The sequence below is a fragment of the Sus scrofa genome, chromosome 6 (assembly GCF_000003025.6).
Source record: "Sus scrofa isolate TJ Tabasco breed Duroc chromosome 6, Sscrofa11.1, whole genome shotgun sequence".
Lineage (NCBI taxonomy): Eukaryota > Metazoa > Chordata > Mammalia > Artiodactyla > Suidae > Sus > Sus scrofa.
Genome location: NC_010448.4, coordinates 18190733 through 18218588, shown reverse-complemented (window position 1 = coordinate 18218588; position 27856 = coordinate 18190733). Strand labels below are relative to the sequence as shown.

Here is a 27856-nt window from a genome sequence, read left to right as displayed (position 1 = left end):
TTCTGGTTCCATTGGATCTTTCTGTCTAGTGCAGATACACAGAGTTCTAAATTAAAAAAAAAAAAAAAATAGTTCTGTAGAAGCAGTCTCTGATTCACTCCTTCCCCAACAGTGTGTGTTTAGAGTCAGTGCTGAAACCTATCCATTTATATTGGTACAAATGCCTGTCTCTTCATCAGGTTCATCGATTTTATGATTCAGAATCTCTGTGGGAAAAACTAAATTTAAAGCAGTCAAATGGTTTTACAGCCCCAGGTGGTCGTAGAAGTAAGAACTGTATTTAGGCCTCTGTTTTCCAGCCTTAAGATCTTAACTGTTGCCCCATGTGCTCATCAGCGCTCACCGCCTCACCCCGGGAAGAGCTTGACGCAAGCCCATTCATGCCTCCATGACTTGGCCAAGATTTGTGGCCTTGTGGAGCTAGGTTGCTGTCGGAAACAGGAATCAGCTTACTTCGAACGATAGCTGTTAGAAGGCAGAGTATGAGGGCGATGAGTGATGATGAGACCTGGTTTCGGGTCAGTTTCATTTTGTGATTCAAGCTAGCAGTGCCTGCGAGCATCTGGGAGGAAGTCGTAATGGTCTGCCCCAGGGCTTACCGTTTCCCAGCCTCTCGGTGACTCAGCTTGCAGAGAAGACTGCTCATGTTCCTACAGGCGCCTCTGCAAGTTTCCCTGGGCAGGTCAGCTTGGCTGTGGGATTTCCCTCCTGTGGTTCTCCCAGCAAACCATGGAGCACCCCTACAAAACACTTTCCAAATGCAGGCGGCACCAGCTCCCTCTTAGGCTTTTAGGTCCTGTGTATCCCCTCCTGCCTTCAATGCTTCAGCCCTCGGGTAAAGCCCATGGCTGTAGCTACCCCCCTTCCCACTTTGAGAGATGGTTTCTCTATGGTGTAGAGAGAGGCCCAGCCTTAGAGTCAGAAATCTAGGTTTATGGCAAGGAGGTTAAAGGTACCTTTTATGGGCTCACTTGGGGCCAGACAGTGCTCAGTGCTGTGCGAATATTATCCCATTTAATCCTCCCATTGATCTTAAGACATAGGTGTTAAAATTGTTTTTTGCTTTTGTTTTTTTGGGTTTTTTTTTTTTTTTTTTTTTTTTTTTTTGGTTTTTAGGGCCGCACCCACGTCATGTGGAGGTTCCCAGGCTAGAGGTCAAATCAGAGCTATAGCTGCCAGCCTACACCACAGCCACAGCGGTGCTGGATCTGAGCCATGCCTGTGACCTACACCATAGGTCATGGCAACCCCAGATCCCTGACCCACTGAGCGAGCAGGGATCGAACTCACATCTCATGGACACTAGTGAGATTCGTTTCCACTGCACCATAGCGCTAACCCCCTTCTGGATGTTTACACCATAAGGAAGTGAATCAAGTTTTTTGGACTCCACATCCCATGTTCTTCTTCACTGAGCTGCCTCTGCCTTTAGGATGGGAAATCTGGTGCTGCTGCTTCCTCCATGGGGGCCTCGTGCTCTTCGCTTTCCTCTCTGAAGCTACTTCCTGAGGCACTGCAACCCCGGCAAAGTCTCTAGTTCCCTGAGTTGTCAGAATGGGGGAGTAACATCCACCTTGCAGGTTGTTTTTTGGGGCTTTGAATAGGAACACGTAGCTGGGTGTCGCGGGCAGAGTGGGCCTTTGAAGCTTGTTCCTGCTTGCCGGCTTATGCCCCTTGGTTGGGTTCTGCATCCAGCTGAACGTGGGTGAGAGCTGATGGGGCCAGGCCCTCTGGTGCGGCTGGAATGTGCAGCCTGAGTGGGAGGCCCGTAGGCTTGGGGTGCATGACAACTGACTTCTCCTTGAATGTTGGCTCTGTCCCCGCTAAGAATAGATGCACAGCCCAGATACTACACTCTAAGTGTTCAGAGCCATGTAACAGTGGAAACGTGCCCACAAACAGGGCAGCAAGCAGATCGTACATTCCTGGGGGGCAGATTTTGTAGGCAGCAGGAAGTAGGTTTCTGGGTTCCTGGCAGCTTTTAGAGTTTGGGGGATTAAGGCATCTGAGTAATAGGGAGTCCATCCATTAGCCCCCTGCTGGGTAACTTGCTAGGAGAGGATTGGAGAGTTCTCCAGAGTCTCTCATTAAGTACAATAGTTGACAGGCTTATCTGGCCAGCCCCTGTGCCAGCTGAAGACCTTCCCTTAGGAAGAGGTCTGTTTTAAGAATGGGAAAAGTGACTGTTAATGTTTTCTTTATCAGTGTTTGAAGAGCTGATGCATTCACATGGGTCAGAATTCAGAAGGGTACACAGTTAAAAGTCTCCTTAGCTACTGCCTTCTCTACCCATAAACCAGCTTTTTGGGTCACCTTCCAGAAGTATTTATTTTAAAATATAAACGTTAGCATAGACTACATTGCTACATATCTTTCTCTCTTTTTTTTATTGTATGTCGATATGTGTTTTTGTCATTTTAGGGCTGCACCGGCAGCATATGGAGGTTCCCAGGCTAGGGGTTGAATCAGACCTATAGCCTCTGACCTACGCCACAGCCACAGCAATGCAGGATTCAAGCTGCATCTTCAACCTACACCACAGCTCACAGCAGCGCCAGTTCCTTAACCCACTGAGCTACCAGGGAACTCCTCTATCTCTGTTAATAGTAGTAACAGCAGATCCTGCCATAATACACCCTATTTGTCAGTCCTTTACATTTATTCTCATTTAATTCTCAAAACTACCTATAAAAGAGGTACTGTTATTATCCCCAAGTCTAGTAGTTTTTTCCAAATATCACACTGCCTCACTGGGCATCTAAAAAATCTATCTTTGCTATTTCAGTAGATGGAGAAGGAGACCAGCTAATAGAAGGTGAGGAGAAGATAAGAAAACAAACTCTCAGCTGTATCTGAAAGATAATATAACCACAGCGGTTAAGAAAATGACTCAGGCTGTGGACAGTCTGGGTGCCCCTTCTACCTCTCCCATTTCCTAGCTATGTAACTTTAGTAAATCGTTTAACCTTTTATTTTCCCAGTTTAGAAAATGGGCATTAAAATCATGGGAGTTCCCGTCATGGCTCAGTGGTTAACGAATCCCACTAGGAACCATGAGGTTTCGGGTTCGATCCCTGCCCTTGCTCAGTGAGTTAAGGATCTGGCGTTGCCGTGAGCTGTGGGGTAGGTCACCGACGCGGCTTGGATCCCTAGTTGCTGTGGCTGTGATGCTGTGATGCAGGCCGGCAGCTGCAGCTCCAATTCAACCCCTAGCCTGAGAACCTCCATATGCTGCAGGAGCAGCCCTTAGAAAAGGCAAAAAGACAAAAAAAATAAAAATTAAAAAAATTTTTAAAAAATCGGTGGCATAGGGTGGTTGGTGAAGATTAAATAGAAAGTATACAGAGGTTAGCTGTTAATAATAGTAATTCCTGACAGGAGGGACTCCTGTCTCTTGAGATGCTCAATGCTCATTATATTCGTTTGCTGGGGCTGCTGTAACAAAGTAACATGGACTGAGGGACTTATACAACAGAAATTTATTTCCTCACAATTAGGAAAGGATTAAAAGTCCAAGATTAAGGTGTCCACAAGGTTGGTTTCTTTTGAAACCTCTCTCCTTAGCTTGTGGGTGGCTGGCTTCCCCCGGGTCTGTACATAGTCTTCTCCCTCTAACTGTCCGTGTCCGGACTTCTTCCTCTTCTTATAAGGACACTCAGGCTGGAGAAGGGCCCACCCTAAGGACCTCATTTTAATATAATCACCTCTTTAAAGGCTCTTTCTGCAAATATAATCACATTCTGAGGTATTGGGGGTTAGGATTTCAACATAGGAATTTGAAGACAGGGAACAATTCATTTTAAGAGAGCCATGTTAAGGAGTTCCCGTCGTGGCACAGTGGTTAACGAATCCGACTAGGAACCATGAGGTGGCGGGTTCGATCCCTGGCCTTGCTCAGTGGGTTAAGGATGAGCTGTGGTGTAGGTCGCAGATGCGGCTCGCATCCCATGTTGCTGTGGCTGTGGTGTAGGCTGTTGGCTATGGCTCCGATTTGATCCCTAGCCTGGGAACCTCCATATGCTGCGGAAGCGGCCCTAGAAATGGCAAAAAGACAGAAAAGAAAAAAAAGATTCATGTTAAGAGAAAATTTGGACCTATAGTAAAATAGAATAAGTTGCTGGTAACCCCGTCATTGGGAAGTTTCATTTCCTTACAGTGTCTTTTTTTTTTTCTGTACATAGTTATATATGCAGTTCTACATTTTTTTTTTCTTTTTTTTGTCTTTTTGCTATTTCTTGGGCTGCTCCCATGGCATATGGAGGTTCCCAGGCTAGGGGTTCAATCGGAGCTGTAGCCACCAGCCTACGCCAGAGCCACAGCAACGCGGGATCCAAGCTGCGTCTGCAACCTACACCACAGCTCACGGCAACACTGGATCGCTCACCCACTGAGCAAGGGCAGGGACCGAACCCAAAACCTCATGGTTCCTAGTCGGATTCATTAACCACTGTACCACGACGGGAACTCCCTACATTCTTTTTTTACTTGATGGCATAAGAATGTGTCTAGAAAATTTTTAAGCTCTACTCTAAATATCGTTTTCATAAACTGGATAAAAAAAATCCATGGAGTGAGTGCCCCAGAGATTATTTAATGTTTTCTTTGTATTAAGATGATTTAAAACTTTGCCAGCTATTGTTCGTGGTCCTTTAAGCCCTAAGGCAAAGCAAGATTTCTCAGAAGATGAGGCCACAAAGCTGTGTTCTGGAGGTAAAGAAAAGGACAGGTCACCCTGGGGATCTGCCTGCCCCTGGGACCCTTTGGAGCTGACTCAGGCCTAGATCTCTGCTTCCCTTCTTCCCGCTGGCCGAGCCTGTTGCCACAGCCCAGGACTCCTCAGCGGGGATGTCCTCAGGGAGGCAGGGCTGGTTTCTAAGCAATCTTCGCTTTCTCACGGGTGCATTCCAGCCTTCCCACCAAGGAGCCTGCCTCTGTGTGTGTGTGAGCTCTGGGGCTCTGGGGAGCTGAAGGCAGCTCTGTATGCTTTTAAGGCCCCGTCTTCCTACCCCTTCCATTCACTAACCCCTCACCCCTAAAAGATGGCCACTGTCATTGTCTTAAGTTCTTTCACCCAGGTTAGTTTTGCCTGTCTTTGAACTTAATGGAATCATATCTGTGTCTTCTCTTGTATCTGGCTTCTATTGCTCAACCATGTTTGTAAGATTCATTCATGTTGTTATATGTCCTTGTAGTTGACTCATTTCATTATGCGAATATTCCACCATATTTCCATTCATTCTACCCTGATGGACGTTTGGGCCGTTTCCAGTCTTTAGCTATTATAAACAGCACTGCTGTTAAGTATTATAATACTTGTCTTTTGGTGAATGTATCTTTGTTGGGTCTGTGCCTCAAAGTAAAATTGCTGGGTCTTGAATGTGTATATTTAGCTTTAGTAAATACTGCCCAGCAGTTTTCCAAAATGAGTGTCCCACTTTACACTTCCACATCAGACTAATACTCTTAAGATAAAATATGCATACTGTAAAATTGACCATTTTCACCAATTTTTTTTTTTCCTTCTTACAACTATACCTGTGGCATATGGGAGCTAATTGGAGCTTCAGATGGAGCCTACACCACAGCCACAGCCACAGCAATGCCAGATCCAAGTCACATCTGTGAGCTACACCATCGCTTGTGGCAGCACCGGATCCTTAACCCACTGAGCGAGGGTCGAACCTGCATCCTCACAGACACTATGTCGGGTTCTTAACCCAATCACTCACAACAGCAACTCCTCTAGTTATCTCTTGATGGACTTAATGTTACTTCTATCTTGTGGCTATTATGAATAAATGATACCATGAAAATGTATGTACATTTAAGTATCTGAGTTCCTGCTTTGAGTTCTTTGGGGTATATACCTAAAAGGATTGTTGGATCATGTGGTAATTTTACATTTACTTTCTGAGAAACCACCAAACTATTTTTCATAGTGGCTGCACCATTTTACATCCCAAATGCAGAGGGTTCCTGTGTCTTTTACATCTTGCCCACACTTGTTTTGTTTTTTTGTTTGTTCATTTTTTATCTTTTTGCCTTTTCTAGGGCTGCTCCTGCAGCATATGGAGGTTCCCAGGCTAGGGGTCTAATCAGAGCTGTAGCCACCGGCCTACACCAGAGCCGCAGAAACATGGGATGTGAGTGGCGTCTGCAGCCTACACCACAGCTCATCCTTAACCCACTGAGCAAGGCCAGGGATCGAACCCGCAACCTCATGGTTCCTAGTTGGTTTCGTTAAGCGCTGAGCCACAACGGGAACTCCTGCCCACACTTGTTGTTGACCTTTTTTTCCTACCCTAGTGGGTATGAAGTGGTATCTCATTGTGATTTTGATTTGCATTTCCCTAATGACTAATGATTTCCCTAATGTCTTCTGAGTATCTTTTCATAGGCTTATTGGCCCTTTGTATACCTTCTTTGAAGAAATATCTTTTTAGGAGTTTTACTGTTCACTATTTAAATTTGCATTTGATAGTGTAAGGACTTGTTTATAAATACTAGGTGCATTGAGTTAAGATGTGGAATCTAAGACATGGATACACACCCTTAAAAATGTGAGCTTCCAGGAGTTCCCATTGTGGCTCAGTGGTTAACGAATCCGACTAGGAACCAGGAGGTTTCAGGTTCAATCCCTGGCCTTGCTCAGTGGGTTAAGGATCTGGCATTGCTGTGAGCTGTGGTGTAGGTTGCAGATGCGGCTCAGTGTTGCTTTGGCTCTGGCGTAGGCCAGTGGCTACAGCTCCAATTCGACCCCTAGCCTGGGAACCTCCATATGCTGCGGGAGTGGCCCAAGAAATGGCAGAAAGACAAAAAAAAAAAAAAAAGTGAGCTTATGGCAAGGCTTGTAGCTATGGAAAAGTAAAGAATTTGGAATAGGCGTCTCTCTTCCAAAGTTTGAAAATGTGTGCCCAATAAGTACCTAGATAAGCATCTTAAGGAAAGCTGCCTGGTTGTCTCTTTACGTTGTTGAAGCGCCCTCTTGTGGCTAATCTATATGAATTAGGTATGGTTTTATACGTATATATTTCTGCATAAGGATGTCTGTAGATATTTCAAGACTGTTTTTCATTTTAACAAGGGCAGAGAGTAGTCAAAATGAAGACACAATTTCAGTCTCTAACATGGTTTGAATTACTTTGAATTTCTCACTTGCAAGTTGGTTTACTTAGTTTTGCTCCTGTTTACTTTTTATTTTATAAACCTAGTTTTTACAGAATATATAAAAAATGTTTCGAGAGCAGAATGTCTTGTGATTTATCTTCCTTTCCATTGCTTTTGGAAAGTGAGGGATCTCCATGGCTTTAGAACTGCATGGGCAGCATTTCCACAAGGTCATCTTCTAACACTGGCACAGGGAGTTTTTTAATGTTGTTGAAATGACACGATTCTTCAGCTACTGAGGGCTTGCTTGATATTTTCCTCACAACCGCAGTGATAATTCAAGCAGTGACACCAATGACTAGATCCCACCCTGGATTTCAACCAAAGCCACTACATCCATTGTCTTTCCCATTTGTCTGTCTCCCACCTGTTTTCTCTACAGAGTGTTTGGTCACCACATTAAGAACTGTGGGGGGAGTTCCCTTGTTCTCAGCGGGCTAAGGATCCAGGTTGTCACTGCAGTGGCTCAGGTTGCTGTTATGGCATGGATTTGATCCCTGGCCCCAGGAATTTCCACATGCTGCAGGTGCCACCAAAAAAAAAAAACAAAGGAAAAAAAGAAATGTCTTTTCATCTCCTTTATCTTTTTATTTTTGTTTAAATTGGGTTGTTTGCTATTTGTTGTTTTTGCATTTTAGGAGTTCTTTAGATAGTATAGATGTTAATCCTTTGAAATTCTACTTTATGTTATACTCTTATATACTGTTGACTACTTCATCATGTTCATGTTCGCATTAATTATGTAGTTTAAAACCCTCGTATGTTATCATTTCTTATTTTAGGGAAGGATTTTTTAAATAATAATTACTGTCATCATCTGAACGCACACTGGTGTCTGGGAACCGCTGGCTCAAAGCAGGGTGCTAATGGGCCCGGGCATGTTCCCAGATTCCATGCTTTGGCCACAAAGAAGGGCAGGTAGGAGCACCGGTTGTGAGTATTCTCTAGCATATGCCTTGGAGTCAGGCTGACCTGGCTTCTGAACTTCATTTTCCTCATCTTTGAAAAGTGGCAAATGCTTACCTTGGTAGCGTAGTTGTAAAGATGAATGGGGCCAGTCTAGAGCTTATCGAATGAGAGTTATTAACTCGGGCATGTGTTTAAATGGCAGCCAGGCAGAGAGGATTCAAGAGGATCATGACAAACTAGAACAACCAGAGGTTGTCTAGAATAATCTGTAACGGTGACAGTGTAGCAGGATGCATACTGCATGTATGCAGATGCGTAGTGTTCAGAAATGCTTAAAATCTCCTGCCTTGAGCTGTGACCTTGGGTCTTCTGAGGCTCATGGGGGCTAATGTCACTGAGTACCTATGGTCCTGGTTCTTTGGCCTACAAACGATGACGTCGTCTTCTCTTTAGAGACCAAACTCGGAAGCCCCACCTGAAACTCATATTTGATCACACTGCCGGTCAGAGGAAGTAAGCCAAGTCTCGTTCTGCAGTGGCTTGGAACAGTCCTTGATCCATTCAGGGGCTGTTGTCAGGTCTTGGCTCCTGAGGGGTCGCTCCCAGAAGCCCCCTCCTTCCTAACTATCTTTTTGTCCTTTCCCCACAGTAGTTTTCATGGACTGCCCTGGGCAAGAGTCAGCCCTGCTTGTACCAGTGATGACTTCGCAGTTCTGAACCACGAAAAATTCCAGGTAAAACGTTATGTCCACCTGCAGGACAGAAAAAAGACATTCTCCATGCATGTCCAGCTTACTGCTGGCCAGGAGTCTGAGGTTGCTGTGGCCTTTGTGAGCCACGTTACTCCTTCAGAGGAGGCAGTGGTAGCTCTCCATTGCCCATAGCTGTGGGTGTGGGTACCCATCTAAGCAGGGTAGTGCTTGCAGCTGCCCAGTAGGGGGCGCCAGAGTCAGTCCAGTGGGACAGAGAGCTGCCCGCGTGAGTAATGGCCCCTTGAATTCCCCGTCCCATCTCCCTTTTTTTCTTTCCCATATCATGCCAGTAAGCCCCAAGCGAAGGCGATGCCAACATAGGACTGCCAATCCCATGAGCCTCTGGGAAGATGGACCTGAAGCCCTTCTCTTGGCCACCTTTCTTTGTTAATTTTTTCGAACAGCTAGTATATCCACATGGTTCAAGAATTTTAAATATTAAAAAGTTATACATTGAATGACCTCTTGTTTCTTCCCATCTGTTTAATGCCCTCTCCACCTTCTAAAAGAAAACAGAGATCACAGCTACCAGTTTCTTTCCTCCTAGAGTTTGTTTATATATTTGTTCTGTATTTATATTAAATGTACATTTATAGATGTTATGTATTATACATGTGTAAAATAGACCTTGCCTTCCTCTGTTTTATGCAAAAGCTAACATACTGGTCACATGTCAGCACCTTCTTTTGCACTGAAGGTATATCTGTACACTGCCTAGCCTGTTCTCACAGATAACCACCATCATTAGTTTCCTCTTTATCCCCCAGCCATTGTCTCCATAGAAGCAAATACAAATATATGCCTTACGTTCCCATCCTCTTACACAAGATACAGAACAGTGCCTGCACATATTAAGCACCGTGTAAGTGCTGGTTACATAAAATATTACATTTTATTAAGCTGTTCTATACCTTGTTCTTTTTCATTTAAGTATATATCAAAAGATCTTTCCAGGAGTTCCTCTGTGGCTCAGCGGATTGAGGACCCAGCATTGTTTCTGCTGTGGCGCAGGTTTGATCCCTGGCCTGGGGACCTCCACATGCTGTGGGTGTGGCAAAAACAAACAAACATAAACTATATGTCAGCACAGAGAGAGCGTCCTCATTTTTTGCACTGTATACCAATTCCACCAGATGGATGTATTAAAGTGTATTTAACTGGGCCTTCTTTTTGCACGTGAATAGTTAGATTACACTTAGATTATTTCTAGGTTTTCCCAGGTGTAGTAAACCCTCCTGGGCCTCTCTCGTTGCCCTGAGCTCCCATGGGTGAGAGGATGTGGGGTGAGTTCTAGTTGTTTGCACATCTGAATTAAAGAGTCTTCTCTCCTTGCAGGAAAGCAAAGCACTGAGGAGCTCCCCATCCAAACGTATCTTGCGAAGACGCAAGAGAGAATGGGTGGTCCCGCCAATATCTGTCCCTGAGAATGGCAAGGGCCCCTTCCCCCAGAAGCTGAACCAGGTATGGCTGTGCCTTCTCCCTGGGAGTCACTGGTCGCTGCAGGGACCATCTCCCTGAGGCCTGAATATGGTTTCTTGCTGCTGAGCCCTGGGCCTGCGGAGGGAAGAAGCCTCTCTGACGGGAGCAAGGATCAGGCAATGCCTCTCCACCCCTCCCCACCGAGACTTCCTTGACGCAGTCGTGAGATATTTGTCACTTTGCGAACTGCTGTTGTCTTTTGCTTTCAGCTCAAATCTAATAAAGACAGAGGCACCAAGATTTTCTACAGCATCACGGGGCCTGGGGCAGACAGCCCCCCTGAGGGTGTCTTCACCATAGAGAAGGAAACAGGCTGGTTGTTGCTGAATAAGCCCCTGGACCGGGAGAAGATCGCCAAGTATGAGGCAAGTAACCTTTAGCGTCCAACAGTAGCAGGGCCCCAGGGCCTGGTGGGGAGGGCAGTGCCAGCTGACCGCAGCCCCGTGTGCCCACAGCTCTTCGGGCACGCCGTGTCGGAGAACGGGGCCTCTGTGGAAGAGCCCATGAACATCTCCATCATTGTCACAGACCAGAACGACCACAAGCCCAAGTTCACCCAGGATGTCTTCAGAGGGAGCGTCTTGGAAGGGGTGCTGCCTGGTAAGAGGACTGGGGCGGGCACAGCCCTCGAGGTCTGCGGGCCCAGGCCTGGCCTCGAGTCCACCTCTGGAACCATCTGGAGGCCAGCCTAGGCTCTTAAAGGCTCTCAGAACCCTTCCCACCCGACTTCCTGGGCTGTGCGTCAGATCCCCTGGAATCATCTTAAAATTCTAGATTTCCTCATTTCCATCCTAAGATCCCTCAATAAGAATTATCCAGGAGTGGAGCCCCCGAATCCATGTGTTTAGAAATTCCCCGCTCTCTTCTCTTCTCCGCCATCCTGTGTGCGGTTGAATTGGTTCCTCGCCATGTCTTCTCACAAGACTTTCAGGATCAAGCGATTCTTGGCCAAGAAGCAACAGCAGAATCGTCCCATCCCCCAATGGATTCGCATGAAAACTGGTAATAAAATCAGGTACAACCCGAAGAGAAGACATTGGAGAAGAACCGAGCTGGGTCTCTGCGGAGCCTCCGCACATGAGCTGGCGCACACAGTTAGGCTGTGTGGGGTCACTTCCTCGCATCGTACCGTATCTCACTGGAAACGGCACTGCCGCAGTTGGCTATGTCAGGAAATGGGTTCTCTTTATGTTGTTGTTTCTGTATAGCGCTTTTCCTCAGTAATAAATACGTGAAGGCCACTTGTTGGGGGGAAAAAAATTTTTTTCCCAGAAGCTTCAGAGGATCAGCCAGGGGTGGGAACCACTAACTTTGGAGCTGCAGAGACCTATGTTTGAATCTAGGTTTTGCCTCTTTACCTGCTGTAACCCTGGGCAAGGTCTTGACCTCTGAACCTCAGTCTTCACATCTGAAAATGGGAATAATAGCAACTGTGAAGGTTAAAAAAACACATGCCTGCTGCTGTGTGATACAAAACACCTGACATGAGGCTCTGCGGGGAAGTGGCGGCTGCAAGGAGGGTGACAAGGGCTGAGAGATGTTGGAACGCGGTTTACAGAGCAGGAAGTGAAATGTCGGCCTGGGGAAGGGGTGGGAAGGGCCAGCGAAGACTACAAAGAAACAGGTACATGTTAATAACCTCAGAGACAGGGGCTGAGGGGCTGCCTTTGTCTCTGAGTTGTTGAGAATGACAGAGAAGTGCGAATGGGATAGACTGCCAGTAACAGACGTTTCCAGAAGACGAACAGTCCTTCACCAAGCAGGAGCATCCCCCGCCTTGTATTCAGGAAGCCTAGAGGCAGTCAGCCCGGCTGTCGGGGCGCTTTAAAGTGTGGGAGACCTGGGCTCCTTCTAGCTCGTTGCTCTGCTGTTTTGGCCTCATTCCCAAGATGACCTCATAGGTGTTGCTGAGCTCCAGCCGTTATATCTGGAAGGAAGGAGGGGATAGGAAGACTAAACCCCTTACTCAGAACACTCCCCCCAAAAGTACAAACCCCATTCATCGGCTTTCAGTCTTGTAGCCACAGCCGCCTGCAAGCATGGGACATAGTCTTGCTTCCCGGTGGGCCTGGGCCCGGTGTGGGGTGACTGAGGATGGTTTCTAAGAAAGAAGGGGTGAATGGGGAATGGGCACCAGCCAGCAATCTCTGCCGCAGTGGAAGATGGGGCCAGGGCGAGCCCCTCAGAGTTCCAGATGGGGCAAGGCTGGAATCGAGGCTGGGAGGGAGGGGTGCTCACTCAGCCCTCCCCCCTCCAGGCACTTCAGTGATGCAGGTGACAGCCACCGATGAGGACGATGCCATCAACACCTACAATGGGGTGGTTGCTTACTCCATCCTCAGCCAAGAGCCAAAGGACCCGCACGACCTCATGTTCACAGTCCACCGGAGCACGGGCGCCATCAGCGTCATCTCCAGCGGCCTGGACCGGGAGGTAAGTGGCCCTGCGGAAGGTGCTGCCTCGCCAGGCTTGCCTGGCCTGGGGCCTGACAGCCAGAGCACCATCCCCTGTCCCCGCCCAGGGCAGAGCAGAGTCGGAGGACCCAGGTCAGCAGGGACTGGCTGCTGCCGCGTTCCATGTTGCTGTCCCCCAGCAACCTGGGGCTGGTGGCACGCTGCCAAATGATCTCGTTAAGGCTGAGGAGGCAGCTGTAAATGCAGACGTTTGAATGTTTTCTGTAGGTTTTCTCATTTCCTCTCGGAATGGCTCCTTAGCACGCACGTTTCCCGGATCTGTCCCTTGTGCGCCACAAAGCAGAATTAGCTCCATGGATTTCGGAGTTGCCTCCTGTTCCCTAGTTAATAGCTTTGCTCGAATCCCTGCTCAGAGCTCCCTTCTGTGTCCGCCGAGTCAAGGGGTAGTGCCCAGGCTTCGCCCAGAGCCAGGCCCACCGTTTGGCTCCACATCCCTCCTGCCCTTTGCCTGTGGTCTTGCTGGCAGTCGGGCGAGCAGCAGGTCAGGCGTCCAGAGAACACAGAGGAGAAACAGGCCCCTTCCCCACAGTCACCCAAGGCTGTGCCTCGCTCGCAGTGGCCTCCCACGCTGCTCTTCTCCGTAGAGGGTCCCCGAGTACACGCTGACCATCCAGGCCACGGACATGGATGGGGACGGCTCCAGCACCACGGCTACGGCCATCGTGGAAATCCTTGATGCCAATGACAACGCTCCCGTGTTCGAGCCCCAGAAGGTAACTCCCCTTCCTTCTTCCCTCATCAGATGGGGAAAGACTAAAATTCTCTTTCTGATGAGTTCGAGAACCATCCTGCATTGCTTCAAGTCCCAGCCCAGCACCTATAAGCTCTGTGACCCGAGGCGGATGCCCTAAGGCACCTGTGCCCCACTTCCTCCCTGTGAGGCAGAGACAAGGGTGATACCTGCTGCACGGGTCTGAGTTTTAAGTGAAATAATCTGTGTACAGTTTTAAATGAAATAATCTGTGTATAGTCCCTGGTACCTGAGTGCTCGATATGAAAATTCCTGTTGGCATGAAAACTTGTAGCTTGCCTCACACCTCTACCTGCACACCCTCCCCAGGCGATGCTTAAACTCCTCACGTGACAGAGGACTCAGTGCCAGTCAAGGTGACACCCACCCCCTTCCATCTTTAGGAAACTCTGGCTGCTGAACGTCCTTTAGGTCTGATTAAAAATTCGTTCTGACCAGCTGGTAGCCCCATCTTTGCCATTGGTGCAAGAATTTCCAAAAAAGTTCCTGGTCACTGCCCCAGAGCAAGCAGACACCTGGCCCTTCTTGCCACCTTCCTCATGCCTTTCTGATCTCAGCTAGATAAGGGTGCCTATGCATGGTGGGGGCTGGGGCACCCAGATCTGTGAGATTCCTGGAGCATCAGGCCCTTGCGGAGGGGAAGCAGGCCCAAGATTGCTGCTGTCTGTCCCAGCAGCCCTGAGGCTGATTCAGGGGTGTGTGTGTGTGTGTGTGTGTGTGTGTGTGAGTGTCCTGAAACCCTGGTCAGTGGACGGGGTGTGTGTGTGTGTGTGTGTGAGTGAGTGAGTGTCCTGAAACTCTGGTAAGTGGGTTGGGTGGCGCCAGAAAGCATGAACGGCCGGGGGCTCCCCTAGAGCTGGACGGAGGATTCAGAGCTGGCGAAGAGGGAACAGCTGCCTAGGGGGATCAGTCTCTCCACTGTCTCTGCTGTGTTTCTCCCACTGACAGTATGAGGCCCATGTGCCTGAGAATGCGGTGGGCCACGAGGTGCAAAGGCTGACAGTGACCGATCTGGATGCCCCCAACTCACCAGCCTGGCGCGCCGCCTACCGCATCGTAGAAGGTGACAACGGGGACCATTTCACCATCACCACCCACCCCAAGAACAACCAGGGTATCCTGACAACCAAGAAGGTAAGGTGGTTTGGGCTTTACACCAGGGCCTCACCTGGGACAGTCAGATCTGCAGCCTCCAGGAGCAGGAGTTTCACTTGCCCTGGGACATATATCTTGGATCCCTGACCTGAGAGCACACTAGACCAGTGGCTTACAATACTTTCCCATCCCTTTGGTGTTGGGGAATGCTTTTGTTCAAACTACATCTTACCCAGGGACCCAGTTCATAAAACTGAGTTGCGGATCCAACTGCGGCAGATCAGTGGAGCCTCTCCGCCCAGTTCCCAGTGTTCAGTGGCTGTTCCCACTCAGTCTTAGAGGGTCTCTGTTTTACTGGAATCCTTTCTAAGTTTGCATGAATCTGTAATTCATATCTAGGTGTTTGCATAGTAAAATGTTTTAGGGAGGTCCCTGCTAGCTCAGTGGGTTAAGCATCTGGCATTGTTACTGCAGCAGCTTGCGTTGCTACTCTGGCACCAGTTCTGTCCCTGGCCCAGGAACTTTTGCATGCCATGCATGTGGCCCTCCTAAAAAAATGTTTTAAATTACTTGGTAGTTAGACATACCCTCACCTCTCAAAAAGTCTGAATAAATTCATACTTGAAGAAGTTGGGCCTAATTGCTGCAAGGTGGGGTAGGTTGCAGATGGAGCTCAGATCCAGCATTGCTTTGGCAAAGGCCAGCAGCTGCATGCAGCTCCAGTTCAACTCCTGGTCCAGGAACTTCCATACTTCCATATGCCGCGGGTACAGAGTTAAAAAAAAAAAAACATGGAGTTCCCGTCGTGGTGCAGTGGTTAATAAATCTGACTAAGAACCATGAGGTTGTGGGTTCGATCCCTGGACTTGCTCAGGGGGTTAAGGATCCAGCGTTGCCATGAGCTGTGGTGTAGGTCGCAGACACGGCTCAGATCCCTAGTTGCTGTGACTCTGGCGTAGGCCAGTGGCTACAGCTCCGATTTGACCCCTAGCCTGGGACCCTCCATATGCTGTGGGAGCAGCCCTAGAAAGGGCAAAAAGACAGAAAATAAATAAATAAATATAAATAAAAATAAAAGTAAATTTAAAAAAACCATGATGGGCCTAATCATTCTTTGATTTCTTTTACCTCCTGGTTTATTATAAAGAATAGCCCACTTTGAGAAGCAGGGCTTTGTATAATACTTTGAAGACTGTTCCCTCCTTGACACGAAAACTTTGTAATGCCCCTTTCACATTGTGAAATGGATTTCATTTATAACATAACGTCTACAACTTACATAATTTCTAGAAAAATGGAATGCCCTCGCTGTAAAATAAAGGAGAATTTTACAGGAGAGTTTACTGATAATAAAATATTTCCACATGTAAACCTTTGGACACAGCTACACTAGAAAACATGATGAAATGGTCAGTTTCTTGCATCTGTTTGAAGAATCATCCAAATGTAGCGGGTACTGTATGTCACTCTGGCCACTCATACCACAGCGTATGTCTCTCCAGAACAGCGAATACAAAACTTTGGGGAGTTCCTGTCATGGCACAGTGGAAATGAATCTGACTAGGAACCATGAGGTTGTGGGTTCAATCCCTGGCCTCGCTCAGTGATTTAAGGATCCGGCATAGCCCTGAGCTGTGGTGTAGGTCCCAGACACGGCTTGGCTCCCGTGTTGCTGCGGCTCTGGAATAGGCTGGCAGCTACAGCTCCAATTAGACCCCGAGCCTGGGAACCTCCATATGCCGCAGGTGCGGCCCTAGAAAAGACAAAAAACAAAACTTTGGGAAAAGCCTGAACAAATCAAATTACAAGCTCCTCTCAGAAATTGCATTCCAGATTCTGGTTGTGGCACAGCAGAAATATATCCAACTAGTATCCATATGGATACGGATTCAATCCCTGGCCTCAATCAGTGGGTCAGGGATCCGGCAATGCTGTGAGCTGTGGTGTAGGCTGACAGCTGTAGCTCCAATTCCACCCCTAGCCTGGAAACATCCATTTGCCATGGGTGCAGCCCTAAAAAGCAAAAATAAAAATAATTTTCAAAAAAAGCTAAGAAAAAAAAAAAAGAAGGTGCATTCCTAGAAAATTCAGTATAAATTAAAACCACACCGAAAACTTGGTTTATGTATAAAACACGTTCTAGGCTGTAAATACAAATAGAACATCACACTCATGAACACATGAATGTCCAAAGGGATGTTGGCAAGTCACAGGGGATATGGGACAGTTCTTTGTGTCTCTGCCCCAGCCCGCAAATGCAGGTAGGTGGCACCCCCAGTCCTTATGACCTCTGGAAATGTCTCTACCAAGTTTCTACAGCACCCCTAGGGGGCGTCACCCTCATGGGAACAGTTCTCGGGCTTACTAGCCTACTTGCCTTCGGGGTGGTCCGAGAGGCCCCACTGGAAGTCCACTCAGGAAATGCCAGAGGCTCTGTGGGGTAGGGAAGGGGTGCTGCTGGTGGGACCCTCCAGCCCCTTGCCTAGGGCCCCTTCCTTCTGACGTCACAGCACTGCATGGGGTCTCCTTACACAGTGACAGCTAGGTCCTCCTTCCTGTTCTCTCCCAGGGCTTGGATTTCGAGGCCAAAACCCAGCACACCCTGTATGTTGAAGTCACCAACGAAGCTCCCTTTGTGGTGAAGCTCCCAACCTCCACAGCCACCGTCGTGGTCCACGTGGAGGATGTGAATGAGGCGCCCGTGTTCGTCCCACCCTCCAAAGTCATCGAGGTCCAGGAGGGTACCTCCGTGGGAGAGCCCATCTGCACCTACACCGCGCAGGATCCAGACAAGGGGAGTCAGAAGATCAGGTACGTGGGAGCTGTGCTTAGATTCAGTCACATGCACGGGTAGTGTTGGATGGGTCATTTATTATAGCCTCCCTTGTGTGAATTGCCATGAAAACTGTTCAGAGTTCCTGACTAGCATCCATGAGGACGCAGGTTCGATCCCTGGCCTTGCTTAGTGGGTTAAGGATCCAATGTTGCCGTGAGCTGAGGTGTAGGTCGCAGACGCAGCTTGGATCCCACGTTGCTGTGGCTGTGGCTGTGGCTGGCAGCTACAGCTCTGATTTGACCTCCAGCCTGGGAACCTCCATATGCCACGGGTACAGTCCTAAAAAGCAAAAAAAAAAAAAAAAAAAAGAACTATTAAGTATTCTGACCCCTGCACAGGGCCTTCCTTCCCTTCCCACCCTCCGCAGGGCAGAAGCCCAGGGGGCATGTGTTGTCACTTCCTCTCGCACATCCCTGCCCAGCCCTCTGCCTCTGCTCAGACTCCCATTGGACGATGAGATGCATTTTCCACATGATTCTGCTTGGGAGCCCCGAGTCCTGTGACACCGTTTGCCAGTTGGCCTGAGGAGGCTTTGAATGACAACACCAGACCTCCAAGAATTCTGCTGGGTGTGACTCTTCTCAACTTTTCCTCTCCAGCTACCACATCCTGAGTGACCCGGCACGGTGGCTAGCGATGGACTCAGACACTGGGCAGGTCACTGCCCTGGGGGTCTTGGACCGCGAGGACGAGCAGTTTGTGACAAACAACATCTATGAAGTCATGGTCTTGGCCACAGATGATGGTGAGCGCTTCCTTCCGGCCCCTCCACATGGGCTCTCGGAGCCCAGCCCGCAGCACATCCCCTCCACAGGCAGAGTGTGGGAGGGCATGTCAGCAGTCCTTTCTGGAAGGCCAAAGGGGTCTGTCAGAGGAGTCTTTCAAAGACCAGTCCTAGGGTCGGCTGGCCATGGTTCCAGTTTCCCTAAGACCCGGGAGTTAGGAGCTACCCTGAGGACTCCTTTCAGCCTAAGTTTGTGCTTCTCGGAGCCCTGAATCAGCCTTTTGATTTCCCCTTGTGATCGATTGAAAGGGGTGCCTGAAAAGCGCCCTGATGGATTTAGTGGCGTCACAGCATGACAGACCTGGGGGGTATGATATGATGATTACCGTCTCTGCTTGATGCACACGGAGCCAAGGCCTGCGGGCAGACAACAGGCTCCTGCAGGACTGTGAGCAAATCTTCCCTGAAGTGGATCAGCAGACAGTGGCCAGTGGGTTTCTCTTTGCGATAGTTTGGTAGCGGCTGTCTGGGGGCACTGGCTGCACCTACACAATGATCAATTAGTAATGTTTGCTGTGGACACAGAGAGAGAAGGAAGGCCTAATTGTCATGCATTTGCCGTCACTGGTATATCTGTCGTGAAGCTAGGGCGGGGAGGCTCTTGAACGGTTACAGCTGGACAGTAAGCAGGACCCTCCTGAGGCTGATCGGGTAGGTCTTAGGGGAGCTTAACATTGCTTCATCAACCCAGCCAAGGGCAGATGCCAAAAAGGGATCTTGTGTTTGACTACAAACAGGGAGCCCTCCCACCACTGGCACGGGGACCCTCCTGCTAACGCTGATGGACGTCAATGACCACGGCCCGGTCCCTGAGCCTCGTGAGATCACCATCTGCAACCAAAGCCCGGTGCCCCAAGTGCTGAACGTCACGGACAAAGACCTGTCCCCCCACACCTCCCCTTTCCAGGCCCGGCTCACACACGACTCGGACGTCTACTGGACAGCAGAGGTCAACGAGCAAGGTAACCGAGTGGTGGTGGCAGGTGCATGGGGCCCTGTACTCGGACTGGCACACCTGCCTGCTCCGGCATCTCCTAGGTCGCCGTGTGAACCTTCCCCTCAGGAATGTCAATCACAGCCGCTTATTCACTTAGCATAAGCCTGTGGAAACCCATAAAAACCGTTCTGGCTTAATTGCCTTCCTGCACGGTTAGAAAAACTGAGACCCAGAGAGAGGGGACATGCCTTTCTCAGCATCCCCTAATGAGAGGGTCAGGACTCCAGCCCCGTGAGGACAGCTGCTCGCTTTGTGCCACGCGCACTTCAGACGCTTCTCACCGGGTACTTACTCCTCACAGCAGCCCTGCGAGGAGAGCACGCGTCACAGTCACATACATGCACCCATCTCACAGCTTGGGAAACCAGGGCTTACTGAAGCCGAAATATCTGGCCTGAGACTTATGGCTGGAAAATGATGGCACCAGGATTGGAAGGCAGGCAGTCAGATTTACCAAGAAGCTCGGTTGCCTGCCATTTATTGAAAGCAGGTCATATGCAAGATGCTTTTTCTACTTTTCTGTATTTATTATTGCTCCCACCCTCTGTGGGCAGTATTTCTTTTCATATTTACAGATGAGAACAAGGCTTAGAGAGGTTAAATAGTATGCCCAAGGGCACAGAGTGGCAGTAGTGGAGCAGAAGTTGAGGCCAGGGTCGCTGACCCCTGCACCCCTGCTCCCATCCACCTCCCTGTCCTTTCTCTTTGCCATTCCCTGGGAGCTCCTCAGCCCTCGGTAGATATTCAGGTGTCACAGGACTGGAGAGGGTCTTACTGGCGTCAAGTGGGTGAGGACCCAGGCGTGTGAGAGATGCATCTGGGCACAAGGGCCAGTAAGGCCCTAGAGAGACCCTGTTCACTCTGGCTTAAAATGCCCCCTGCAGGAGTTCCCATCATGGCACAGTGGAAACGATTCTGACTAGGAGCCATGAGGTTGCCAGTTCGATCCCTGGCCTCGCTCAGTGGGTTAAGGATCTGATGTTGCCATGAGCTGTAGTGCAGGTCACAGACACGGGCTTGGATCTGATGTTGCTGTGGCTGTGGTGTAGGCCAGAAGCTGTAGCTCAAATTGGACCCCTAGCCTGGGAACCTCCATATGCCACAGGTTCAGCCCTAAAAAAAAAAAAAAAAAAAAAAAAGCCACCCTCCTTGGGGCTAGGGCCCCCAGGAAGGACACAGGGAACCAGGACATTCAGGTTCTGCTCCAGACCAACCAAATGCTAGGTGTCTGTGACTGTGAGCCCCACCCAGTAAAAGGACTGGGGAGACCTACTCCAAACACCCACATTGCCTCATTTTTATGATTCCGGTGATTCGGGGTGTATATCCAGCACCTTTCCTTGGGGAAGCCCAGCTTAGTCTCCTGTCACCCTCTTGTGGCCTAGAAGCCCTTTTTTCCTCCCTGACCATATGGCTCACAGAGCATGGACTCTGGAGCCAGAATGCCTTGGTTCAAGACCCAGCCCCTCCGTTTACCAGCTTTGTGATTGTGGGCAAGTTACTGAACCTCGCTGTTCCGCAGTCTCCCCACCTGTAGAATGGTGCCGGTAGTCACTCCTGCTCCACGCGCTCCCTGTGAAGACTGAGTACACGAAAGGCATCTTGTCGGGTGTTGTCAGTGCTTGGATGGCTATCTTCACCTCCAGTATTGCCCAGACAGTGTCAGGTCTGGCCCTGCCGAGTGTGAGCATTGTGCCCAGAGCCCAATGGTACCAACACCGGATAATGGCATTAACACCTGGTTCTTGGTTTTAACTTAGTTGTTCTTTCCAGCCATGCCCTGTGGTCAGAGGAATTAATCCAGACTCTGCCCCATGTGACCTCAGGCTGGTTACCTGACCTCCCTAAGCTTCAATCTCTGCATTTGTAAAATGAGGATGCAAGAACCTGCCTATTAAAGTCGGGGCGAAGGAGTTCCCATGGTGACACAACAGTAAAGAACCGACTAGTATCTATGAGGACTCGGATCCTTAACCCACTGAGCAAGGCCAGGTCTCAAACCCACAACCTCATGGTTCCTAGTCAGCTGTGTTTCCACTGTGCCACAACACCAACTCCCTGAATGTCAGTTTTTTAACCCCTGGTGTGAGTGTGTTTGGGGAGGTGCTCCCTGTTGCCCGGATGCAGAGGCTGTTCCCCACACCTCGTCATGGCGTGCTGGGCTCCCACCCTTTGGGTCTCCCACGGTGAATAATTACCTGTTTCCTTCAGGAGATACAGTGGCCTTGTCCCTGAAGAAGTTCCTAAAGCAAGGCACATACGACGTGCACCTCTCACTGTCCGACCACGGCAACAAGGAGCAGCTGACGGTGATCAAGTCCACCGTGTGCGACTGCCACGGCCACGTGGCGAACTGCCTCGGTTCCTGGAAGGGGGGTTTCCTCATGCCCATCCTGGGCGCTGTCCTGGCTCTGCTGCGTGAGTGCCGGCACCCTGCCCCCCTCAGGATGCGGGGTTCGAAACCTGTTTCTACCACGACCTTAGGCGACTGAGGGCCCAACACCACTGCCCCTCTGTTGCTGACACTCCTAATCCCAGGAGTGTCCTTTAGCCCATAGATGTTTCTGGAGCTTCGGGAAGGTGCCAGGCTTTGGGGACACTGTGGGGCACAGACTCGGCCCTGCCATCATGACCTCTAGAGGCCAGAGCCGTGGTTCTCAGACCAACAGCATTACCTTCGCCAGGAATTTGTTAGAAAGGGCGAGTCTCTGGCCCACTCCTGACCTCCTGATTCAGAAACTTATGAGTAAGACCCATAATCTGTGGTTTAACAAGCCCTTCAGGGGATTCAGATGCATGTTTGAGCTTGAGAGCCAGTGATCTAGTGAGCAGAGGTGTTTGGTTAAAAAGTAATTTCTTAGCTTTAAAGGTAGAACCTGCCACACTGGCCTTGTTCACTCTCTGAATTGTCCTTACACAGAAAGCGTGCATTCAGTCAGATGAGAATACAACAAGGGCAAGCTTTAATTAATCAACATACTGTGTGCCAAGAACTGTTAGGAGCTGAGGGTGCAACTCTTAACAAAACAGACCAGTCCCTGCTTTCATGGAGCTTACTTTGCAAGGTGGAGAGCAGACAACAAATAATCTGGCAGCGAAATAGGTGTTGCTGTGGATTAAAAGAAAGTGGGGGAGGAGGTCTGCCGTAGGAAGTAGGAAGGGCAGGAGCAGCCTTACTGAAACGGGGGTATTTGAATAAGGACCCGAGAGAGATGAAGAAGCAAATCGTGCAGATATTTAGGGAATGGCGAGTGCAGAGGCCCTGGGGCAGCTCTGTGCTTTGAGTGTGGAAGCAGCAATGGCTAGGGTGGCAAAAGCAAGCGGAAGAGGAGTAAGAGATAAGGTCAGCATGGTGATGGGGGTGGTAAAGCATCGTGTTGGGCCTTGTAGGTTCTTGGAAGGACTCTGGGTGAAAGGGGAAGTCATCAGAAGGCTTGGAACGGAGGAGTGATGTGTTCTGACTTGAACTTTGTTGGATTTCTACTTGAACAGACTGTCGAGGGGCAGGGGTGGAGGCATATTGCCCAGTGGAGCTACTGCCATCATCCAGGGGCGAGATGGTCATTGTGGCTCAGACCTAGGGTGACCATGGAAGTGGTGAGAGGTGGTCATATTTCAAGGTAGAATCAATTCAGTCATATGTGGTGTGAGGAGAGGAGCCATCGATGATTGCAAGGCCTGGACGAGTAGAAACATGGGGTTTCCATTAACCAGTTTGGGAAGAACCTTGGGAAGAGATTCGCCAAGCCGTCCAAATGGAGTTATCAGTGTAGGCAGCGAGACTCCTGAGCTCTGCCTGCGGGTGAGCAGTCTGCCTTCCTCCAGACCCAGTGGGGAGGAAAAGGGGAGGGAGAGGTCACAGTCTAATCCTGCAGAGTGTGCATCCTGAGGACCCACGGGCTCCCAGAGAAGGCCACGTCCGTTTTGTCTGGCCAGAGAGACAGTGGGCCAAAAAAGTGATAAAGCTACACAGTGGCCGTATCCTCTTAAACAGCTGTAGAGAGTGCCCCTCTTCACATGGGATTAACTGCGGGTGGTCATGGCCATTCGGGAGAGCAGCCAGGCACTAGCTGGCCAGTCCCCACCATGTCCAGATAGACTGCTAGCCTTTCAAGCCCTACCCCTAAAAGCCAGTCCCTCTCTTTAAATTCCAGAGTAGCATTTGCACCTAAGTTCAAATGTCTGCACTGTATCAAAGTTGCACTGTCTCGCTTTTACCTTAAACGTCTGTGGCTATTAGGGGACACCTAGTGACTGAGAAAGAGCCATGTTGCAAAGTATCTGCTGGGAGATTCCCATCCCCACAAAGGAGCACTTCCTTAGGGACCAGTTCCAGCAACATGGGGAGATGGACAGTAAATGATGCAGAATGACAGGCGGGGGAATGAGCTCAGGCTGCTGGAGGAGGTGGTTTGAAGCAGAAGCCTGAACGGTGAGAGCCATGCCCGTGCGTGGAGAGTGTTCCAGGCGAGGAAAGAGCCCAGGCGAGGGTTCTGAAGTGGGAAACTGCTGGGTACGTCTGAGGAACCCCGAGAAGGCAGTGTGATTTGACCTGGGGGGGGGGTCGGCCAAGCGTGGAGCCTGGATGAGGAGCTGGGGGCTTCTTAGGTGCAGGAGAGTGAAGTGTGTTAAGCGCAGGCTCCTGAGTGAAGGGGTCTAAAATTAGATGGGGCTCTGGGGGCCTGGGGGGCCCGGCCGTGTGGTTGTGGGGGTGAATATTCATACTGCCCCACTCTTGCAGTCCTCCTGCTGGTGCTCCTGTTTCTGGTGAGAAGGAAGCGGAAGATCAAGGAGCCCCTTCTGCTCCCGGAAGACGACACCCGAGACAACGTCTTCTACTACGGCGAAGAGGGGGGTGGCGAGGAGGACCAGGTGGGGCACCGGGAGGTCTGGGGATCAGTGGATACCTCCAGGGCCACTGGCGGGCGTGGCTGGGTCAGGCATGTTAGTGAAGTGACCAGACCCTGGCCTGAAGCATCAGTCTTCGGAAAAGGTGTCTGGTCCGTCGTTCTGCTTTCTTTGGCCCCAGCCAAGATGACCTGGAGCCTGTGCTGCGTGTGGGAAGAGGGGGTGTGGCGACTGGGACTTTCAGCTCTCTGACTTGACCTACCCGTGAACCGGAACATGAGGTGGTGTGGAAGTGGGGTGAAGTGTAAGTGGGGGAGGGGGAGGGTCCCGCTCCATCCCAGGCCCTCCTTCGCTCTCATGCAGGACTACGACATCACCCAACTCCACCGGGGGCTGGAGGTGCGGCCTGAGGTGGTTCTTCGCAACGACGTGGCGCCAACCTTCATCCCCACACCCTTGTACCGTCCGCGGCCGGCCAACCCAGATGAAATCGGCAACTTCATCATCGAGGTGAGGCACGGAGGGCCGGCCTAGGGCAGCCCGTTATTCAAGCACCAGGCTTGGACTCAGCCGTGGGTTCAAATCCTGGCTCTACCACCAACCAGCTATGTGACCTCTGGCATATTTGAGTTAACTTCTTTTTTTTTTGGTCTTTTTGCCATTTCTTGGGCCGCTCCCGCAGCATATGGAGGTTCCCAGGCTAGGGGTCGAATGGCAGCTGTAGCCACCAGTCTACACCAGAGCCACAGCAACGCAGGACCCGAGCCGCGTCTGCAACCTACACCACAGTTCACGGCAACACCGGATCCTTAACCCACTGAGCAAGGCCAGGGATCGAACCTGCAACCTCACGGTTCCTAGTCAGATTTGTTAACCGCTGCGCCACGAACTCCTTGAGTTAACTTCTGGACCTCTTTTTCCTCCTCCATAATACCCCAAGTTAAACCAAGTGGTTAGGAATAGGTTCAGAATTTATGTATTCAACAAATATAGTGGTTGGTGGGAGAAAACTCTGGAGCCAGACTACCTGGCTTTGACGTTTTAAAGACTCCAGGTGGTTCCAGTGTGGACCAGGTGGAGAACCTCTGTTAGAGAAGCTTTAAGGCCGGGATGAGGGAGCATCTGAGCAGTGCTAGCGCAGGGACTCTCCCGGGGAACTTCGAAACCCATCACTCTCACTCCCCCCCAAGCCCGCCCCACCCCAAGATTGATTTAATTGATCTGGATGTGGCGGGGGCTTCAGAATTTTTTAAAGATTTCCAGGTTATTTAAGTTTGGGAACCACTGGCCCGGCATTGAACATGTATTGAGTAATGATAGCTATTGTTGCTAAGAGTAAATATTTCCAGTATTTTCAGTTCTGATCACATCTTTGATTTACCTAATGAATTTTGGAAAATATCAACATCCGGGACCCAAGCATCCATTTTTTCAGTCTCTAATATTTTAGTTCCCCAAAGAAGTCACATGGACAGCCCGTGTTGTGAGAACCACAACCTCGGTACATGGGCGATTTGTGATGTGAGCCTGGCACCTCAACAGCAGTCCGTAGTGGAAGGTTTTTCACAAGAGGGAGGAAAGGATGGGGGGCGGGGAGCACGGACGGACGGATTGAGGGACTCAGGAGTCGAGGCAGCAGGGTGGGCTCGGGGCTCCGTGGGCGGTCAGGAGCCCTCACTTCAGGGCTTGAGCCCTTCTTCCCTTTCTCGATATTTGGAAATCGCCTGGCGGTGAGACGCTGTTCATTAGCTTGCACGTATTTGGGAGTCCTGGGCAAAACCAGAACCATCCGGGGAAAATTGCTTAGGGCAACTTTGCCGTGGAGCCAAACACCAGAGGTTTTCCCTCCAGTGAGATGAAGAGTTTCCAGAATGTCTGTGTTTGTGCATAGTCTCCTTTAACGCCCACCTGCATAAGCTCTGCAGAGAAGGAATCCTATTGTTTTCCTCAGTTTACACATGAGGAAGTCGTTTCACCTCTATGCTGACTACTATTCTAATAGATGCTTTATATTTACATATATTCATTTACTCCTCTTTAGAATATATGCCTAGGAGTTCCCATCGTGGCGCAGTGGAAACGAATCCGAGTAGGAACCATGAGGTTGTGGGTTCGACCCCTGGCCTCGCTCAGTGGGTTAAGGATCCGGTGTTGCGATGAGCTGTCGTGTAGGTCATAGACATGGCTTGGATCCCACGTTGCTGTGGCTCTGGCGTAGGCCAGCAGCTACAGCTCCGATTAGACCCCAGCCTGGGAACCTCTGTATGCCACAGGGTACAGCCCTAAAAGGACAAAAAAAAAAAAAAAAAAAAAAGAATATATACCTATATCTATATCAAGCCTCCCCATCTCGGACAAGGGGGAGAAAGGCATGGAGAGCTTAAGAGGCTTGCCCATATTTATACGCTAATGTGTGAGTCACCCTCTGGTTTCAGAGTCTCCACCCTGAGCCGCTGGCCTGCCTGCCGCTGAGCACTGAGCAGTGGCTGTAGGCTGGGCCCTGTGCTCAGGATTGATGTGTGTTATTTTTAACCTTTGAAATCTTAAGGGAGGGAAGAGATGGCTTTGCAGAGGAGGAAGCTCAGGCTCAGTCGGCTCCTACCACCTGCTCTCTGTCCCCGCAGAACCTGAAGGCCGCCAACACGACCCCACGGCCCCACCCTACGACTCCCTGCTGGTGTTCGACTATGAGGGCAGTGGCTCCGAAGCCGCCTCCCTGAGCTCGCTCACCTCCTCGGCCTCTGACCAGGACCAAGACTACGACTATCTGAACGAGTGGGGCGGCCGCTTCAAGAAGCTGGCGGACATGTACGGCGGCGGCCAGGACGACTAGGCCTCCGCGCCGGCAGGGCCGGGCCCAAGCGCCAGGCCAGGCCGCAGGCAGCTGCATCCCCCCGGGTCTCCGTCCCGCCTCGGCCGAGGACTTTGGAGCTTGTTGAGAAGTGGCCTTAGCAACTTGGAGGGAAGAAGCCTCGAGTTGGCCGTCAGAGGGGCAGGTTTCTAAGCCTTTGAGAATGGAGGGACCTGGGCAGTTTGATTTCAGCGGCGAAAACCTCTTCGCCTCGGCCAGGGTCGCCAAGTTTCCGGAGTCTCTCCTGCCATAAAACGCTCTGCCCTGTGTCCTGGACCCGAACTGATTCTGACTCCCCCACGAGCACCTTCTCCGAATGGACCCTTCTCCTTAGAAAGAGGCCTCTCACAGCAATCTGGATTTTTTTTTTTTTTTTTTTCCAAAAAGTTAGAGGCGGACCCTCAACCGTCCCCTGGGGTCCTGCAGAAGCCCAGGCCTGAGCTGCCCACCTCCCAGGGCCTCACACTTCTCTCTCTGATCTTCGGGCCCTGAGGCCTCCTGTTTGAATGGATTCCTGCGTTTTTTATACTGAATGTGTCTAGGTTGTCCTTTATTTTTTATTTTCCCTATCGAGTGCCGTAGATGAAGGGTGATGACAATCCTGTAAATGTACTAGAACTTTTTTATTAAAGGAACTTTTCCCAGAGGTGCCAGGGGAGTGAACTTTCACTTTTACTGATGTATAATTAGCATTTTTATTGACACAGAGCGCTTTTATCGAGGTGTAATTCACATACCATAACATTCACCCATTTAATGTGTACGCTTCCATGGCTTCTACAATTTTCAGAGTGCTTCTAGCCCTGTAGGCTCCACCCCAGCTTCTTCCTGATGGTGGAGGAAGCCCAGGATTTTTTGACAGGCCCGGGTCGGAACAGACCCTCTGCCTTCCTCTCTGCAGATTGAGAGCCGC

At 50.0% G+C, this 27856-nt stretch overlaps 1 protein-coding gene and 1 pseudogene across 1 annotated transcript in view; both read left to right on the top strand.

The window, feature by feature from the left end:
• The window catches only part of CDH3 (cadherin 3), a 45214-nt gene extending 17596 nt beyond the window's left edge, over positions 1 to 27618 (top strand). The window contains 16 exon segments of the mRNA XM_021093881.1: positions 8729 to 8764; positions 8767 to 8810; positions 10146 to 10289; positions 10517 to 10672; positions 10763 to 10907; positions 12565 to 12740; positions 13366 to 13494; positions 14481 to 14666; positions 17197 to 17438; positions 18063 to 18208; positions 18985 to 19209; positions 21456 to 21662; positions 23986 to 24116; positions 24456 to 24602; positions 26717 to 26732; positions 26735 to 27618. Of these exon segments, the coding sequence (XP_020949540.1) occupies positions 8729 to 8764; positions 8767 to 8810; positions 10146 to 10289; positions 10517 to 10672; positions 10763 to 10907; positions 12565 to 12740; positions 13366 to 13494; positions 14481 to 14666; positions 17197 to 17438; positions 18063 to 18208; positions 18985 to 19209; positions 21456 to 21662; positions 23986 to 24116; positions 24456 to 24602; positions 26717 to 26732; positions 26735 to 26925 (2321 nt within the window). The 3' untranslated portion in view covers positions 26926 to 27618.
• Positions 10928 to 11833, top strand: LOC106507562 (annotated as a pseudogene).